The following is a 20202-nucleotide window of genomic DNA, read 5'->3' on the forward strand; positions in this document are numbered from 1 at the left end:
CAACTCCCCTTATTAAGCAGGCTGCTGCATTCAGTACCAACTGCAGCTTCTGAGTGGTATACTTCTCTATAGATCACATTACACCCAGTCTATATGTGAGGTGTCAAAGGTATGTGTAATCAAGTCAAGGCCCACATTGGAAGAGATGGTCGCACTTGTTTTGCCAGGCACATATGGGGGGAAAGTGCTGGTTGCCACAACCACCACCTGGATTCCATGACAAGTCCAAGACCCATCGGCACGCTCCAGCTGTGCCCTGTCTTACTAATGGTGGACATGCTCCTTTAATGAGGGGTGGGGATATACCTTCTGTCCACTCTTCCATTTGCTTCTCATAGCCAACAACATCTGAGTCTTGCCAGGACTGAATCACAGCCAGCCAGCTCTCATCCAAACCGCAAATTAATCCAAGCACTGGATAGTTAAATTAATTGCTCTAGCTGGGTCAGGTACGATGGAGACATCAAGCTGAATGTTGTGTAACCACTCTAGCCACCGGGTAGAGCAAAAGAGGTAGCAGTATGGATCCCTGCGGGCCCCAGAGCAGAGGAGCAATTGTCCACGACTACCCTTTGGGTTATCGGGGAGGGATAGCTCAGTGGTTTGAGCCTTGGCCTGCTAAACCCAGGGTTGTGAGCTCAATGCTTGAGGGGGCCATTTAGGGATCTGGGGCAAAAATTGGGGATTGGTCCTGCTTTGAGCAGGGGGTTGGACTAGATGACCTCCTGAGGTCCCTTCCAGCCCTGATATTCTATGATCTCAAAAGACTGGAATAGAGCCACTCAAGAGCAGCTTAGTTCACCCTGCTAGGGTCTACAATTGAATCACATGGTCAGTGGTGCCTAAGGCTGCTGACAGATCTAAAAGAATCCATGTAGCCCGCTTTGTGCAATCCTACAGTGAGCCTTGCAGAAAGATAGAAACTTGGAACCTAATAAAATAGGTATCTCTAATATAATGCAGATGGGACTGAAAGCAAGACATTTTTCTGGATAACATGATCACAGTTGTTACTGCATTTTGCATCTGAACAGTGACTTTTGTAATCAAAAAAACTTTTGAATGTTTTAGAGACAGGGAGATTTAGTCTGAGTTCTATAGTCCAGCTGTGTCACTGACATGCTTACTGTGTCTGAGTTTGGGCAAGTTGCTTAACCTCTGCACCTCAGCTTCCCAGTTTGAATACTGGGGAAAATGGGAATATTAATACTTTAGTTACCTCTCTTTGTAGTGTCATTTGATTAGTGACCCCACAAAAGCCCCATATTAGTGGTAAGATTAAATGGTACCTTTCTTTTTAGCGCAATGTAGCATGGTAATGGAGAGATCCAGTACAAATACGACTGTCTTAAAAGGACATTGTCAGGTAATCCTTTTCTAAGGGATACTTTAAGTTAGATACTTTAAACTCCAAGCAAATTCTGTTAATATGCAAAAGTAAACTTTTGGGGTGAGTTTACAGTAGTTGCATGGGATTTCATCATCATCATGGTAGTGTCCAAAGCAGCTTGTTGCAATAGAGATGTTTTACACTGAGGCAGCATAATGCCTATTTTTGCAGTATAGATAGTGTGTCTGAAAGGGTCCCCTACTTCTTAACTGCTAAAAAGTGGCTTTCCTTTAATTTTTTTTTTATTGCTGTTTCAAAGCTCTTGACACTGTTTTCTGTCTGCCTTTCTCTGATTAAAAACCACGGTTATCTCCTCAGGGCTTCTTCACATCCTAATTACAACGGAGTCCCTCATTAGCCCTGTAGGGAGACAGAGTCAAACAACATATGGTATTTTTCACTTAGGATGCTGTGCTTACCAAAAGTTGGAGAGAGACAGGAAAAGGGGGAGTTAACATTTCATAACCATTTATGGAACAAGCACTGCCCTCCTTGGACCCAGTTCAGCAGAGACTGTGGGCCTCAGATCAGGAACTTTATCTGGCTAGTAATTGCATCGGCATGCTGGCTTTCTTGTGTATGTGTGTGGGCATTTGGGGAGCAGGATTCTAAGCTGCAGAACCTTTGTGCTGGCATCCACATGTGAGTATGAATTAAACATCTCTCACTTGAAGGACCATGGCTGGATTCTACAATTGCCTGAAAAGTAAAAAGTAAGTGACGTTCTAACCTTTCCCCCTCTACCTTTTCTAAAGTTAGTTGATTCTAGTGGATACTTTAAAATTCTGTCTCTGATATAATGATTAAGAACTATAGCACCAAATAAAATTACTATTCCCTAAAAAGATTTTTGTCCCATTACATTGAAAGAAGAGAAAAATCTTTCTTCCAGATTACCTAAATTGGTTGTACAATCATGAATAAAAATAAGAAACACAGAAAAATGCACACTAGTTTCAAAGAGCTGCATTAATTCAGCTAGTCATAGCATTAGATGCTACTTAAGAAATTCATGTGCACAGCTTTTGAACATAAAGGCTGAAAGTGTTTTTCATTTTTGCTCTCCATTGTCCAATTGTCCTTTGATTTTATTTAAAATATATAATTTTGGTTGCTATACTGTCATGGTCTGTGGAGCCAGCTGTGAAGGGAGAATAAAATCGAACACTGTATGCTTATATTTGTGCTTGAGACAACTATGGAGACACCTTGGTTTTCCATTGATACTCTCCCTGCTACGGAATAGAACAAAATATTCTGTTTGTAAAAGCTATGCAGTGGTTTTGAGACTGATATTTTAAGTGAGCAGACTGTAGAGGGCTCTCTGCTTATAATACAGTACAAGATTTATTGGAAGGAAAATAGCAGTAAAAGGCTAACAAAGTTACATCTTGAAGTTTAAGATATAAACTCACGATCCTTCTGTCATGCAGCGTTGTTAAATATGTGAGTGAAATCCTGCTAATGGGAAAACTCCCATTGAGTTCAATAAGGCCAGGATTTCACCCTCTGTTCCCCCCACCCTTCCTCAGATTATATACTTCAGTCCAGGAGCCTGTTGCATTGATTCCTTTGATGGAGACTCAGACATTCAAAGGGCACCCAACTCCATTGTATTTCAGCTAGGGTTTCCATTGGATTTTAACTCCCTTAGGCACCTCTGAATATCTCAGCCAGAATCTATAAAAAGGTTTTAAATATTTAGAAGAGAAAGTAATTCTCACACAAAGAGAGAGAATGTGCCGATTGCTAACAAAATAAGCCAAGAGGGAGACTTGGTCAGTAAAGATGTTTCCACTTGCATTTGTGAGAAAGCCACCTCATGCCTTAAATTAGGAACCCAAGAAAATGATTTTTCAAGGCAAATATAATTGTTTACTTCCATTCTCAAAACACCACTCCCCATACTTAGGCTAGCCAGTGATTTTTGTTTCATTTCTGCTCAAACACTTTTCTTAGGAATCATTCAGCATCCAGTGTGACTGAGGCAAAAATGGATCCTGTAATCTGGGAGAACATTTGTAAATAAATAAATAAAAAATTGCCAGATGAGGCTTCAGTGAAATAGGTTTTGATTATGTCTGTAATCTCTATCTCATTGAATCTCTATCTTTGTAATGTGGAATAATGGACTGTTTGCATTTGTTTCCTTAAAAAATCCTGGCTTTCTTTATTTTGGGTGCTGCACTGGGTTTATGTTTTGACTCCATTTCATAAACTGTCATCTTAGTCTTGTGATCAGTTCCTGGGTGGATTAGTGCAATTATTAGCACTTTGCAATCTTCACTTCTGATGTTCATATTCTACTTTGATCTTGACTATTGCCAGTTAAAACTATTATTTAAAAAATCCCATTGTGATACAGTTTGGAGCACAAGGTTAAGTTTTTATGTGGATTGTTAGGAATTTGACCTTAAGGGCTTGTCTACATGGGGCAATTGAGCAGAATAGCTATTGCTGTTAGGAACAATATATATAGCTCCCCATGTGTCCCCCGGGCAGATACTCTACTTCAGAATAAAAGTCTGTCCTGGAACAGAATGTCTACACTGGGAGTTATGCTGGAATAGCAATTGTAGAATAGTTTATCTTAGTCTTTACAGCTCTACCTCCAGTTCTGTGCTTATTTACATCTATCCCAATGCAGTGACTTCCACAATTACTGCACCTCCTTCCCCAATAGTTAGACTGAATGCACCAACACGTACGTGTGCGTGTATTTCTAGTGGGATTTGTAAAATGCTGTCAGAGTATCTATGATGAAGAATGACCATTATATATTCAGAATTCTACTACCTCCAGCTGGGATAAGGGCTATTTAAAGGTAACTTTCTAGAACCACTCGAAAGCTATGTTGCCTGAGTGGCCTAGTTAGAACCAGATGAACCAAAATCTTATCTTCTCCAGGTCTCCTTATCACTATAAGAGGATTTTTGAATCATGCTGACATAGACCAATTCATAAAAAAACACAGTTGGAGATATCTGGGAGTCTCGTTAGCGATGGAATGATATATTGAGATAATTCTTGTTTAATTCCGTTGGAGCAGACCACTTCTCCCCACATTATTTTCAGCACTGTAGCCCCTTGGAATCCTATAGCGTGAGGTGCTGTACAAACATAGAGACACAGACAGTTCCTGCCCTGAAGAGTTTACAAGCTAAGAGCACAGAGTAGGGCACTGGCAGAACTGGGAACCGAACTGGGGTCTCATGAGACCAAGAGCATTGCCCTGTCCACTGAATCATACTAGAATTGCTGATGTGTTGCCCTGATTATAAAGACTCCTGGAGCCATGACTATTCCTGAATGCGTTCTGTTAGACTATCTTTGTTACCATCTTACTGAGTGCATATAATACTGCAATGAGGTTGGACAGCGGGAGAGGAAGATGATGGCAGGTTAAAATCTTTTATTGCTGAGTGCTATATCTGAAAAGCCAGTGTAAAGTCCACAGTAATGAGCTTGAAAATGAGTCAGAAGCCTCTTATGTTTTTGAGGCCAAACCCAAGGACACACCATGCCTGTTTGATGGGACTCTTAGGAACTTTTTTCCCAGCGTTTTGAGTTCCCATGATGTGTCAGTCCTGGGAATTTGACAAAACTGCAGAGCTCTACTTCACGTACATTTACAATGTACATGATGAGGAATTTGCTTTGAGTAAAGCAAGCCAATAAATGAGATGTGTGGAACTTTAATATTTGTTAGCATGCAAGTAACTCCTGAGCCATGGCAAACAGCCTCCCTAAATGTAAACCTTCACACAGATACTGCTCGGTAATCAATCCATGCACTGTGCAAGGCAATGGGCCAGATTCATCCTGGCATAATTCCATTTACTTCACTGGAATTAAGCCATGGATAAATCTAAAAGTATCAATTCTATTTGGGGTCCTGCTCCTGATCTTACAAACTCCACGTGGAATCCTCACTCCTGTTCTGACCCCTTTAGGTTGGGGAAAAGGGCCAGAGCAGCATAAAGAGGCCCTGAAAGGCCTGGATGTGTATCTGGAAGGATTCTCCTAGGGCAGGTGCTGTGGTAGATAGCAATAAGGCTGCTTCCTCCTGAGGATCCCCTTACAAGTCCCGGAGTACATGGTGTGGAGGAGCAGGGAGAGAGGTGTGACTCGGAGCTGCAGTACACAGCACTGCAGATATTCAGAGCAGCACTGTAGCCCATAGAACACCCCCAAGAGGCTCCTGTAACTGAGGCCGGGTCTACACTTACTGAGCAGCAAACCAGGGTGCAAACCTACAGCATGCTGCAGTCATGTCCCCTGTCAACACTCTCACAGCCCTGTAGCAGTGTCCATACAGAACGTTGCTGCACGTGAGCTGGTGCGCTGCAGATTCACGTCCTGGTGTGCTGAGCAGTAACACATCATGTGGACCAGCCCTTAGATCATGGGAATTTTGACACTTGACTTCAGTAGGGTTAGGATTTCGCCCAGTTTTCTCCTGAATATCCATGTGATATGGCAGTTTTCAACTGCAACCGGAGGAAATGTCAGGTAATTTCGCTTTATCTGGATAGTGATTTACTGCTGAACAATGCCCAGCATTACTAATATTTGCAAAGAAAGTGAAGTGTGTGCACCCCTCCCAGAGTCACGGTGGTTTACTACACACTCACATGATACTGTGACTGGCCGGATGCCATATAATCTAAGCAGATTTTTAGTAACCTAAGAGACGTACTTGGTAAAAAATCAATTGCTTGCAGCCGTTCTAACAATGAAGTATTAGGTCAGCTAATACATTATGGCTCAAAAGAGTTTGTAAAGAATACTCTTGCTGCCAAAGCCTGTCTCACTCTTAAAAGTCTTGATGTAACTCAAGTAGCTTCATTCTCCCTGCAGAGCTGGCCAGCAAGAATTAGAGTTTGCAGGGAAAACACCCATTCTGCTGAGTTCAGCAGTCTGAAGAGTTCAAAAGGTAAAAATGTGCAGCTTCCCACCAGAAATAAATGGTGAAACTGGTTCAAGAAAGTGTGATTGCAGCTGGCAATTAAGCCCAACAGCCAGCACCTTGCTGGAAAGCACCGTGGCTGGGGCCCAAGGTCAGGGAATGGAAATTCTTGACAATCGGGGAAGGGGAGACAACAGCCATTTATTGCAAATATTCACCATAATATATTGTAAGCAGTGAGGGTCTTTTTACACCGCAGGACAGAGAAATCTTTTAAAATAAAGACCATCCGGAATAGTTGGCTCCCATTATTCCTGTGTGAAATCCAGAAGCCTGGGTTCACTGGGATCCATGAAAACTTTATGCCTGGACTCATTTGGCATGGCCCTGAGTTCCTTGTTAGTGTAAACCATGCACCTCCTGGGTGTGGGGCTCTGTCCCATTGAGTGGCACCGAGACCACTTAAAGAAAGATTCATGAGTTTTCTCTACAGACTTAGCTAACAGCCATATTTAGCTCATGCAGTAGAGGCTCATGCACTATGCTCTGGAGGTCCCAGGTTCAATCCCACCACCAATAACCGGGGTCTGTTGGCGTTCCATTATCACGAACTCCACCAACAAAGGATGAAATCCCTGCCCCATGGAAGTTAATGGTGGCTTAGCCACTGACTTCATTGGGGCCAGGATTTCACCCATAGTGTGTATTATTATGCTATTGGTTTATGCCTGAGGAGTACTGTTAGAATCTCATGCTTTCAAGCACCAAAGAAGTGCCTCGTCATCAGTAGCTGAGAACTGCATGGACTTATTGCTATCGTTAGACTCTGGCTCTTTAATTTTATTCATTATTTTAAATATATACTTTAAAAATCATTTTTGCAGTTATTTATGTAGTGTATTCCTTACTACAAAAAGTAGTTCCTAGTAACAGAATGCCACAGTCTACTCCTGAGGAACATTTTGAGGAAGTGATTCCTCAAAAGCAGGAGTTGATGTGGATGGGAAATGGGTAAGTGGGTTGGGCTGGCTGGTGGGTTTGTACTCCATGCAGATGTGAGGGAGGAGGGGTTCCCTATGAAGAGAGGATATAGGGTGTGGGCTGAGTGTTCTTTACACAGGAAATGTAATATGAAGGAACCACATTGGCACAGTGTGGTCCAAATAACTGTTCACTAGCTATATACAACATGCAAGGCTTAGTTTTACTTACTTACACACACACACACAGCTGGTCTGGCACATTTCTAAGCATGGAACACGGAAAGCTCAAACTGTTTAAAGGGATACTACCCAATTCCTCAAAAAGAAAAGGAGGACTTGTGGCACCTGAGAGACCAACAAATTTATCTGAGCATAAGCTTTCATGAGCTACAACTCACTTCGTTGGATGCATGCAGGGGAAAATACAGTGGGGAGATTTATATACATAGAGAACATGAAACAATGGGTGTTACCATACACACTGTAACAAGAGTGATCAGGTAAGGTGAGCTATTACCAGCAGGAGAGCGGGGGTTGGGGGGAAACCTTTTGTAGTGATGATCAAGGTGGGCCATTTCCACCAGTTGACAAGAACATCTGAGGAACAGTTGGGGGTGGGGGGGGGAATAAACATGGGGAAATAGTTTTACTTTGTGTAATGACACATCCACTCCCAGTCTCTATTCAAGCCTAAGTTAATCGTATCCGGTTTGCAAATTAATTCCAATTCAGCAGTCTCTCGTTGGAGTCTGTTTTTGAAGTTTTTTTTTTGTTGAAGAATTGCCACTTTTAGGTTTGTAATTGAGTGACCAAGGAGATTGAAGTGTTCTCCAACTGGTTTTTGAATGTTATAATTCTTGACGTCTGATTTGTGTCCATTTATTCTTTTACGTAGAGACTGTCCAGTTTGACCAATGTACATGGCGGAGGGGCATTGCTGGCACATGATGGCATATATCACATTGGTAGATGTGCAGGTGAACGAGCCTCTGATAGTGTGGCTGATGTTATTAGGCCCTGTGATGGTGTCCCCTGAATAGATATGTGGGCACAGTTGGCAACGGGCTTTGTTGCAAGGATAGGTTCCTAGGTTAGTGGTTCTGTTGTGTGGTATGTGGTTGCTGGTGAGTATTTGCTTCAGGTTGGGCGTCTGTCTGTAAGCAAGGACTGGCCTGTCTCCCAAGATCTGTGAGACTGATGGGTCATCCTTCAGGATAGGTTGTAGATCCTTGATGATGCGTTGGAGAGGTTTTGGTTGCGGGCTGAAGGTGACGGTTAGTGGCGTTCTGTTATTTTCTTTGTTAGGTCTGTCCTGTAGTAGGTGACTTCTGGGAACTCTTCTGGCTCTATCAATCTGTTTCTTCACTTCAGCAGGTGGGTATTGTAGCTGTAAGAATGCTTGATAGAGATCTTGTAGGTGTTTGTCTCTGAGGGGTTGGAGCAAATGCGGTTGTATCGTAGAGCTTGGCTGTAGACAATGCATCGTGTGGTGTGGTCTGGATGAAAGCTGGAGGCATTTAGGTAGGCATAGCGGTCAGTAGGCTTCCGGCATAGGGTGGTGGTCATGTGACCATCGCTTATGAACACTGTAGTGTCCAGGAAGTGGATTCCAATATACTAACAGTTCCCATAAACTACTACATCTCCCCACACACACACTTTACCCCCTTCCCACTAGGGTGCCTTACTGAGGTAGTGCTCCCCCATCAACATTTCCACATACACTGAACATAAAAGCCCTCAGGACTGGTTGTATATGCCTCAATGAGGAGACCCCAGCTGTGCACAACCTCCGAAAGGCCCAGCTGACTGAACAGAATGGGGCTTTCACAATCCGTGTTCCCAGCAATACTCTTTACTGGAATTAAAGTACATATGCTGATGAACTTTGCATGGTCTTTCTGATGTTCATTTGAATGGGTAATGAGATGCAGTAACACACCACAACCCCTAGCACGGATTGGAAACACATTTTACCAAATGTCATAGTTAGAGCCTTATGGTTTTTGCAAATCTGAAATAACACAAAATAAAATGGAAAAACTTCACCCAGCAGCAGTGGCTCCTGCTGCTCTTGGTCCAGAGGGCTGGGCCCAGTTCCCCACTCTGGGCATTGCAACTTGAAGTACAAGGGTGCAGCACTCCTGACTCAAATTTGGCCATCAGGATAGAGGGGCAGCTGGGCCAGACCTGAGCAGCACTGCAACTGCATTCTCCAGGTCACAACACAGGGAGCAGAGAGCCTGGCCCAGGCCTGCAGGACAGGACCTGCCACTGCAAGGTGAGTGCAGAGCAGGCTTGCTTTGCAGCCCCCTGCTCCTGCCAGGGGCAGGACCTGATCCCCCAACAAATCCCATGGATAAGATAGATAAAATGAAATAACATGAAATTCATCCAAAATAAAAAAAAAAATTTCACGGAGCTCTCATCCTAGTTGTATTATCTTATAATACTTTCCTCCAAAGGATCCAAAGTACATTAAAAACCATTATGAGCAATCTCTTAATCCACTTCTCTGCTGTCTTCTGCAAAGGCAGCATCCAGGTAATAATGCAAACACCCCTTCGCAACAATTTTGGACCCTTAGAGTAATGCAGTAGCCCACTGAAAGTGCAGGAGAATTGAGGAAGGCAGAATATACTTGCCCAAACTGGATTTTGGGCCAGGACACGAGGGTTAACACCCACACTCTTGTACTCTTGGAAGGCACCATGAAATCTTTAGTGACCACATTAAATGTGGACCAGTTAAGTGCGCTTAATTGTAGTATATTATAGAAATACTTTCTGAGCTGGCGTGTGGAACTTTCAGCCAAGTATTTCAAGTTGCTTCTAACGCACTATATTTGTCTTTGAAAATTGGCAGTTTGTTCTGAGCATCAGGGAACGTTACTATTCAAGTAACTAAATTATAGCATATTTAGCATTATAAACTATATGTCTAGTAGTACTGAAAACTCAAAGGCCAGAGATATGAACCAATACCCAACCCGGGATTTACAGAACATGGTCACATTTGGCCCAGGGCTGGGATTCCTTATGGCACCAAGCTCAGGCCAGCTACAATGAGACTCTGCTAAATGAGAATGATTAGCTAGAAGCCTTTTAGGAGGGGGAACTGTATAAAGAAATTCAGGCTGTATATACTCACCCCACTAAAAAGAAACATTGTTACTGAGATGAAACAGAATTGTTGACAATACAAATCATGAGCTTGACTGTGCAAACAATTACGAGTGGGCATTGTACCATTGGGACTACTCACAGTAATGAGCTCTTTGCCTGGTACATAAGTGTTTACAGAACCAGGCCTTGTTGTCTTATATAAGTATTAAACTAAAGTGCATGGGATAAGAGGGAAAGTCCTTTCCTAGATCAGTAACGGGTAAAAAGTTAAGAAATAAAGGGAAGGAATAAGTGGTCAGTTTTCAGAATGAGATAGGTAAATAGCGGTGTCACCCAAGGATCCATACTGGGACCAGTGCTGTTCGACATATTCAATATGATTAGCTACAGTTGGTACCAGACATACCATTTAAAAAAAAATTAGATCATTGATTTACTTTTAGTTATTTCATCCCATTTGGATCATCCTACCATAGAAAGTTCAGTTGTTAATCTAATGCAGGTAATGAATCACTCCATATCTCCTAATTTTTATTCTGTTCCCCCTTATTTCTGTGGATGGTATTTGTTTTTGCAGATATATTTATTGGCTGCCGTCACAAACCTTCTAACTGGGTATTTGTTGTTGTTCCATTTCAGCAAGTAAGAACATTTTCCTAACGTAATACAAATGGGAATTTGGGGGCGACACAACTGAAATAATTCTTTCCCCATTTTTTAAAAATCAAACAGAACCCTTTAAAGGTAGACACAACCCCAAAAGATGTGAAGGCGATTCCCTGTACCGTGGCACTCTTTCTAGCATTTTAAATGTGAATTCTGTGTTTTATCTTATTTTAGAAGACTGAAGTGAAAATATTTAATCATAGTTTTCATTGTGGCGTCTTTGTTGAGGGAAACTTGTATTGCTTAAAGGGTGTGTCTACGCTACAGTCAGAGGTGTGCTTACATCTTGAGTAGGTATACCCATACTAGCTTTAATCTAGCTAGCACAGCTAAAAATAGCAGTGACGATACTGTGGCATGGATTAGCAATGTGAGTACGTATCCAGGGCTCGTCCAGCCTGTGCCAGGGTCCCTTGCGCCACATCTTTGCTGCCATTTTTAGCTCTGCAAGCTAGATTAAAGCTATCATGGGTACACCTTCCCAAGCTGCAATCACATGAGCTCCAGTTGCAGTGTAGACAAACCTAAAGTATCTGGCTTTGTATCCTTCCAACCATCTGGAGAGATTTGCCGGTAATTTCCTTGTCATACATAGAGCCCCCAAGAGTTTAAAATCTCCAATATGATGATCTAGACTTGGCTTTCAAAGTTGAAACCTTGCTACAGCTGCTTACAGCAAAATGTTTATTGGGTCCAATTTGCACTTCAAATGCAGGACTTAATTGAATTGGTGTAGTGGGACCTAGAGCCAAATGCCACCCAGCTGTCTCTGATACCAGAGTGAATCTATCACAGGGGGGAAAGGAAAAACAGTCCCCCTGGCATAATATGGGGGAAGCTGTCATTCTGAAAGTTGGTGCTCAGAGTAGTATTGTAAGAAAATAGTTAAGCAGAAGATGCACAAAGCTCTATCTGATATTGGACAACCTTTCAATCCTGAATCAAATCCCTTCCAGTTCACATTTCAAGGCTGGTAAAACAATAATCAAGGAGTTTTACTAAATAAAATATTAGAAACAAATTAATTGCAGGTCTGTTGGCTCTTCCCAGCTCTTATCTTATTTTATTTTCATTAATTATTGTTATTGGGGTAGCACCTAGTCATGGACCAGGGCCTTACTGTGCTAAGCAGCGTACAAACACACAAAAATACAGTCACTTACAGTTTTATCTGATTTTGCCTTTGCTATTTACAAACTCTAAGCAGTGATTGCTGATTTATTATATTTGCAATCAAGATAGCACCAGCACTTCAGCTTTTCCAGAATGATCTAGATTAGAAAACAGAGGCATGATCTACACAGAACTTTTATGCTAGTTAGGAGGGTTTTTTTGTTTTAACCTAATAGTTATACTGATACAAGCCCTAGTATGGAGGGCCAGTATAGTTAAAGCAGTATAATGTTTGGGGGTAGACAAGCCATGAGTTAGCTTTGGCATGAATGGTTAAGGAACAAAGAGGGTGCTCCAACTTACAGTTTTTGTTGGGGCTGTTTCTTTTGGCCTTGTAACTCCAGAAGTCTGGTGCTAATTAAGTGAATCATGCTCTTTGACTCTTATTCATAAAGAATTCACTAATGCTTATTCATTCTGAGAAATATGTGGCTATGTGTTTGCCAGACAACATATGTATAACTCTCGTCCAAATGTGGAGTTCTTGAGTCACATAGTCACTCAGATTCAAGTGGGATGTGTTTTGAGAAATATGTAGCTCTAAGAAAAAGGCTCATGCTGCCCTTGGTGTAATTCTGTTTACCATCAAACTACCGTATATAACTGGAGCAACATGTCAGTGGCTAGAAACCTGATTGGGATGTGGAGTGATTTTGCTGATTCACTTTGGCAACCAGACGAGGTTGCTTCTGTTAGTTACAAAAGGGGTTAAAATATCTTCCTTTGAGCTAGAGAGAAATTGAGAATGGTGGGTGGGTGTCCTGGTTGGTTTTCATGCGGTTGCTTGGACAGCATAGAGGTGGGTATCCTGTAGGAAAAAGTCCTAGAAACAGCCAAGCTCAGGGGGGAAAAACGTCTGAGGCTTATGATTTATGTTTGTTAACAAGGTGAAATTCAGAAAGTGGGGAAGTCTTTGCATCACACTCAAGATATCTGTGAACAGGCGATGCTGTCATTCCACCCACAGGTCCTACCTTCCCTCACTGGAGTCCCCTGGGCTACTTGATAGATGAATAGGGATGGCTTGTGGGCTACTGCATCCTTCCAGTTAGTGGCCTGGTTATTGTCATGAAGTGGTGTCACTATGGGTTTCGGCAAACACCATTGTTGCCTTCAGCTTTGGGCTTTTGCCAGCAGGATTCTTAATTGGCTACTCCTCTCCGGAGTAACAGCATTGGGTGTAGCTGTGTAAATACAGAGAAGACGTTACAATTCTCTTTTCTGTGTACTGCACCTTTAAATGACTTTCTAAAAGATGTGCTCTTCTTGAGCTGCAATTTAAGGGTTCGATACAGGAATTACTGGATGCATTTCTATGGCTTGCATTATGCAGGAGCTCAGATGAGATGATTCTGATAGTCCATTCTGCTTTTATAATCTATGTAAGGAGTTTGCCTGCCTGTCTGCTGGGGTGGCAATCCTCTGAGTAACAGAGAGAGTGTGTACGCTCTCTCTCGTGACAAGGGCCGTATAAGTACCTAGATAGACTTTCTTTCATTGGTAGGAAATAAATCTCCCAGGATGAAAGTACATGCTTGTCTTTTTTTTGCTTACAAGCAAAAAAGACAAAGGACATTTTATGCAGCCCTATTCCTCATTTTGTTTCAGTCTGGTTGGTTTTGAGTTAGTGGTTAAGACTAAAAGCATGGCTGATCAGTCACTAGGCCATCTGACTAGCTTGATCTTAAAGCTAACTTCCACCCACTTGCAGGGCATGACAGGCTATGTGCCATCATTATAGTGAAGTTTACTCCCTATCGCTACTACGTGGCCTGAGTGTTTGACATCATATGGATGTGTGTGACCTCAGACACCCGTTTAAATCCAACTGGAGCTAATTCCCCGAGGCTTACATTGGCCAGGCTCTGGGGGACTTGTTCACACTAGCAAGGGTATAAAAGGCAGACAGCAGGAAAACTAAGCCAGAGCTCATTGAGTAATCACCAGGATTAAAAATACCTGCCTCCATTCACATCAGCAGTTTGAATTAAATCTTGTGTGCACCCCCAGTAGATCAAGAAGGGGAAAATTATTTAAGGTAAAAAGCTGGCTTTCTGTTTCTGACTCTTACTGGGATGAGCAAAGTTGGACAACTTTCTCCTGTTTCCCTACAGATAAGAGTTGGTCTGTTTTTGTGGTTTAGGTTTTACATTTTAGAGTATGAATGATCAAAGAAAGGGCTGTGATAAGAAACAGATCTCTGCTCTTTTAGTAATTCTAAAAATACCCCATAGATCAAGTGAATGTTCTCCTTCCCTAGGCTGAGCTCTAGTGTTTAACAATGGGAATTTACTAGATTTGTAATTAAATAAGGCCCTGATTAATGGTACAAAAAGCCCCATCGTCACAAGAATAACCCACCAGGTGGAATCCCTCTTGCTTCTTAAAAAAATACAAATTGTATCATTGCTCCCTCCTTAATTCCTTCTCTGCAGCTCATGGCCTTACCCCAAAGACCCTACAGAATTCTGCCCCCACCTACCCCTTCTTTTTCTAATATTTATTTTCAGTTCTTATTTTCTGCTCCTCCCCCTCCTCCTTCCCTATGTTGGTCCCTTCAGCTCCTTCTCCGAATATTTGCTTTGCATTTTCTTTGATGCACCATCTATAGACGCTTGTTTTCTTCCAGTGTGTCATGTGCTCCTCCATGTCTAAAATACAAAGGGCTGGATTCTTGGCTGGTGTAAATCAGCAATGATTCTACTGATTTACTCCAGCTGAGGATCTGATCCCATTGTGCACATGAAGTGTGGCCTTCCTGCTTTAACTTTCTCACTGGCCAGCATCCCATTGCCATTTACTGGATGAGGTGATTTTTTTAGATCCCACGGAAGGAGCTCGACCCCCACCTCATCACTAAATTGATTCTGTTCCCATACCCAGCCCCCATCCTATTAATTCTGCCCCCCTCTGCCCGTCCAGGGGTTATCCACTCTCCCAGGCCTGGGGGTGCTGCAGTGAGGTTCCTTCTCTCCCTTCCAGGCTGGGGGGCCAGCTCCAGGAGCTCTTCACCCCACCCACTCCTTCCCAGGCAGGGTACTGCCAAGGGAAGGAGGAGAAGCTGGGGCCCCCCAGTGCCTGTTGCTCCTAGGAGGGGACGGGGAAAGGGAAGTTGCCCTGAGCGGCTGGGCTCTTTAGCTCTCTCCTCTGAGACTGGCTTTAGGCTGCTGAGGTGACAGGGACAGAGCTTTTCCAGAAGCAGCTCTGATTGGTTGCTCAGCCCCAAGAGGAAGGCAGTGGGTTAAGCAGCCAATCAGAGGGGGATTCTCTCTCCAGGAAGGGCTTAAATTCATTAGAGGGCTGGAAATTCTCTGTCCTCCTGAGGCTGGTCTCTGGTCCCTGCCAAAATCTTGTCATGGTGAAAACGTCACGAAAATGGACCACACTGAGGACTTGCAGTAGATGTTACCACCAGCTGGATTGTGGGAGGGCAGATGAAGAGAGATTTCCCAAATTTACTGCCAAGAGCAGCATCTGAGATTATCAAGCCTGCATTTTATTTGCACTCTCACAACCTAAAGAGGATTGACTGACTGTTTTTTACTAGAGTGAATTCTTATGGCACAGCTAAACCTCTGAAAGTTTCTGCCAGCATCTCCTTTCCTCCATGCACTTCGAATTCCTGGGTCACTAAATATCTGTATTAAATCCTCTTGGATTCCAATTTGCCCAGGGAAATTCAATCTATGTGAAGTGTTCCCCCCCGTCCCCCCCCAGCTACTTTGTAACCTACCAATTGAGGGATAATTGGCTGTTTTTGGAGAGGATCTAAAAAAAGTTTAGACACACTCTTAATATCAGATGTCTTAAAACTGGCATTCAGTTCATTGTTGTTTTAGTCCATTTTCTTCACCATTGTTAGTGTTTATGAAGTATAATTCCTTATTAAAAAGACTCCAGAATCTCTCTTTTGGGTCCAGGTCCTTTTGATTTTGTTACCTACAATAAGATTGTGCCTTTAGATGAGATAACTGTGAGACTCAGACATGTAGATATATCAAGGATGTAGACCAGCAATGTTGTTGTTGCCATTTATAATTTGTATTGTCATAAAATGCAAGAGGCCCCAATTGGGCTGGAAGACCATTGTACTAGGCACTGTAATTACAACAACAATACCTAGCTCCTACATAGTGCTTTTCATCCATTGATGTCAAAGTGCTTTTGGTATCATTATCCCCATTTTACAGATGGGGAAACTGAGCCGCAGGGTGATGAAGCTCACACAGTATCCAGCAGTGGAGATGGGAATAGCACCCATGTCTTCTGAGTCCTGGTCCAGTGCTCTATCCACTAGGCTATCATATAAAAGACAATCTGTGTCCAAAAGAGTTTAAGGCCTAAACGTAGGATGAGATGCAAAATGTGGAGCTAAACAGTTTGGGGTGGAGAGGACCAGGTAACAGTGGAAGGATTGTATTTAGTACAGTAGACAGCAGTTCCAGCATGCCCATTGCCTAGCTATTTGAATAGTTTTTGTTTTGTTTTTAAGCATGTGGAGTTGGTTTCATCCTGATACCAAAGTCTCTGGCATTTTGACTCTGTTACCATGAGGAATGTCTGCTGTTTAGCGATAGTGGCTTGACATTTCCTGTTGCTGAGCTCTTGCAACATTTCCATGGGCAGCAAGGCTTTCTGGATGTGTCCACTCTCCAACTGGTGAAGTCAGCGTTCTGCAGTATCCTCGAGGATCTTAAATGTATGTTTCCCAAACCACCCCCAAATTTCTCAGGGTCAAGAAGCTTTGAAAAGCTCACGTAAGGCCAACAATGCACTTAAGTCTCCCAGTGCAGTTCCTGGATACCTCTCTGCTGATTCCCATCCTAAAATAATGGATCGTCATTGTGGAAGAACAAGACATCTGGGAATGGGCAGCCTCATTCCAATTGTCTCCTAAAAGTTTCCTGGTGGCAGTTTAAAGAGGACGAATTGCTGGAGGGGGGGGGGGGAGTTTTGACCAATTTATCAGGTGCAAATCAATATAGCTTTACAACTGCAAAGGATCTATCTGGCCCATAATATTGGCTAAAATCCAGCCCACACTGAGGTCCTAACTGTATGTGCTTCAATCCTTTAAAACATGGTTCCAGCATACTTTTCCTGACTTGTGTGGACAGGATATTTTTTCCTGCAAAACGTCTTGGAGAAAACATGCTGTAGATCATTATGCAGGGGGTTTGGCTAACCTGGTTGCAAGTAGCACAGTCGTAGTGTGGAAGGGCTAGCATTGAAATCAATAGAAGTTAGGTGCCTCAATACTTTTGAGGATCTGGGCCTGAGTCTTGTGATTGTAGACAGGGGAATGAACTGATGGAGATGCTGCACCATACAACATAAAGAGGCGTCGGTGTTCCTTGTTCCAATGTTGTTAACACCTGTTTGTATTCCCACCTAGTTTTGAAGGGTAGCTTATGAATGTTTTTTGTCTCATTTTGCCCTTCCCCCTTCTTATCCCTTTGGCTCTTCACACAATTACAGACGAGCCTGTGTGGCTGTATGAAAGGCATTTCCTCTTGTTACATTACTAGAATTCAGCACACCAGCTGCTTTCCATTAGTGCTACACACATGCACGCTAGGAGGGCAGAGTGTGATGCTTCAGACACTGTTGGGTAGCAGAAATCCTTCAGAAACTCTGTCAGGAAAAGCCTCCGGAATGCAAACTGTGGGGGAAAAGAACTTAACGGCTTTGGGCCCTGCTCTTTACTCAGGCAAACCTCCTCATTGAGGTCAAGATGGGGTTTGATTGAATCAAGAATAAGAAAGTGATGAATAGGGCATTTTCTACAAACTGTTCCTTGCTCTGGAGATCTCTGTGCGGCATGGAGTCGAGCACTGTCTGAGGCCTCAGGGAATTATGACCCCTTGGTGATCCTCAGAGAATTTTTATTGATATTAAATATCATCTTGCTGCTTATCCAGCCTTCCTGGTGGCTATTATTACTTTGTGATCCTTGGGAAAAGGCCTTTAACCTTTTCTTAAGTTTCAGGATGAAAACTCTCTCTGCATGCAAATTAGTCTTTATTAAGATCCTATCAGTTATCAGCTTCACTGTCACTAGAGGGTTTTTTTTTCTTTCTTAAACTTCTCATTCTCACTATGACCAGTGCTGATCACAATGGGAGTGTTTTAACTACCATGCTGTTAGGCCTGCTTAGAGCAGCCAGTGGCCTGTCTCCATTAGCGCTTTCACTGCTGATGGTAGCAACAGTGGGAAATTTTTAACAAGATCAATCCAGTGTAGAAGAGGCTATGGATCCTTTTTTGATATCCAGTAACTCAGGGTCAGGTTCAGACCCCCTGACTTGTACTAGAAGCTACCTCAGTAGGACTATTTGTGGAGTAAGATACTACTCAACATGAGTGAGGGGATCAGAATCTGGCCCTCAATGTGCAGTTTTGCTGTGCTCGTCATACAAAGACCACGGTGAGGTTCCACATTTGTAGTGTTTCAATAGCTTCCAGGTCTAATTTTCTCAGGGGCTCTGAAAGTTGAGCAGTATTCTTACTAGCTTCACTATGATCAACTCTAGAATCTTCTTCAGGGGGGCTGGAGAGGGGAAACTGAGGGCAGAATTTGGCCCTGTCAGTGGAATTTAGTAAACAATTCTGTTGATGGTGCGTGAGCAAGAACAGAACCCAGCTCGCTGCCTTGTGTTTGCCCTGGTGGTCTAACGGGAGGTGTGACACATGACCAGAAAGGGTTAAGTGTCCTGCAGGATGAATTACTCAAATTCAACCCTTAAAGACATGGGGAGATAATGTTTGTATATTGACATATATATTGGTAGTGGTCAACAATGTAATCAACAGTCCCTGTCTATGCTGTATTCTGTTAATTCAGAGATCAAAAGAACATCCTTGCATTTAAAAGAACTGTAAACATAGAAAAGGAGGACTTGTGGCACTTTAGAGACTAACCAATTTATTTGAGCATGAGCTTTCGTGAGCTACAGCTCACTTCATCGGATGCATACCGTGGAAACTGCCTCCCTTTGCGGGGCGGAGGGTGAGAAAACCTGGATTTGTGCTGGAAATGGCCCACCTGATGATCACTTTAGATAAGCTATTACCAGCAGGACAGTGGGGTGGGAAGAGGTATTGTTTCATATTCTCTGTGTATATATAAAGTCTGCTGCAGTTTCCACGGTATGCATCCGATGAAGTGAGCTGTAGCTCACGAAAGCTCATGCTCAAATAAATTGGTTAGTCTCTAAGGTGCCACAAGTACTCCTTTTCTTTTTGCGAATACAGACGAACACGGCTGTTACTCTGAAACCTGTAAACATAGAATATCGCTGTATTCATCTCTCTTTGAAATGTATAACCAATCATCTGTGAATGGTGGAAAAACAGGCAATTGCCTTATGTTAATTCGTGTAGCTATGTACCGGTGATGGACCTACTTCAAAGTTGCCCTGATTGCCTATTATAAGCCAAGAGACTCCAACTTGTCAAAGAAGGCCTGAAATTGTATAAAAGATCTTTGGGTCCTGATCCTGTCATCTCAGATCTGCTTAAGCTTTACCAGGGGACGTTTGAGTCGCAAGATTGAGGTCCCAGTTAAGCTGGAACACCCTGAATATGATATTGGACTATAACCTATGGACTAAATTCTAAAAGAACTCTTTGCAACTACAAAGCTCACCATCTCTGCTATGAATCTGAACCTCAAGAATTAAACTCATGTCTATATGTATATTGATCATTTAACCTATACTCTCTTTTTAAATAAATTTTAGTTTAGTTAATAAGAATTGGCTATAAGAATGTATTTGGGTAAGATCTGGAATATTCATTAACCTGGGAGGTAATGTGTCTGATTTTTTGGGATCGGTAGAAACTTTTCTTTTATATGATGAATAAAATTTTCATTAATCCTCATCATATCTGACTTGGGTAACTAGGTGGAAGCCTGAGGCTGGGTTACTTTAAAGGAACTGTGTTTTGGACTTC

The 20202-nt window shown here is 42.6% G+C and overlaps 1 protein-coding gene across 3 annotated transcripts in view; it reads left to right on the forward strand.

The window, feature by feature from the left end:
• Positions 1-20202, forward strand: part of KIAA1210 — a 90246-nt gene that overhangs the window by 21012 nt on the left and 49032 nt on the right. For 2 of the 3 annotated variants that reach the window (XM_084638935.1, XM_084638936.1), the window contains exon 1: positions 1910-2103. The exons of the other annotated variant lie outside the window; for it this stretch is intronic. In XM_084638935.1, the coding sequence (XP_084495061.1) occupies positions 2069-2103 (35 nt within the window). In that variant the 5' untranslated portion in view covers positions 1910-2068. Of the gene's footprint in view, positions 1-1909; positions 2104-20202 lie in introns of those variants that run through there. 3 annotated transcript variants of the gene reach the window in all.

Source organism: Lepidochelys olivacea, assembly GCF_965140295.1.
Source record: "Lepidochelys olivacea isolate rLepOli2 genome assembly, chromosome: 9".
Taxonomy (NCBI): Eukaryota; Metazoa; Chordata; order Testudines; family Cheloniidae; genus Lepidochelys; species Lepidochelys olivacea.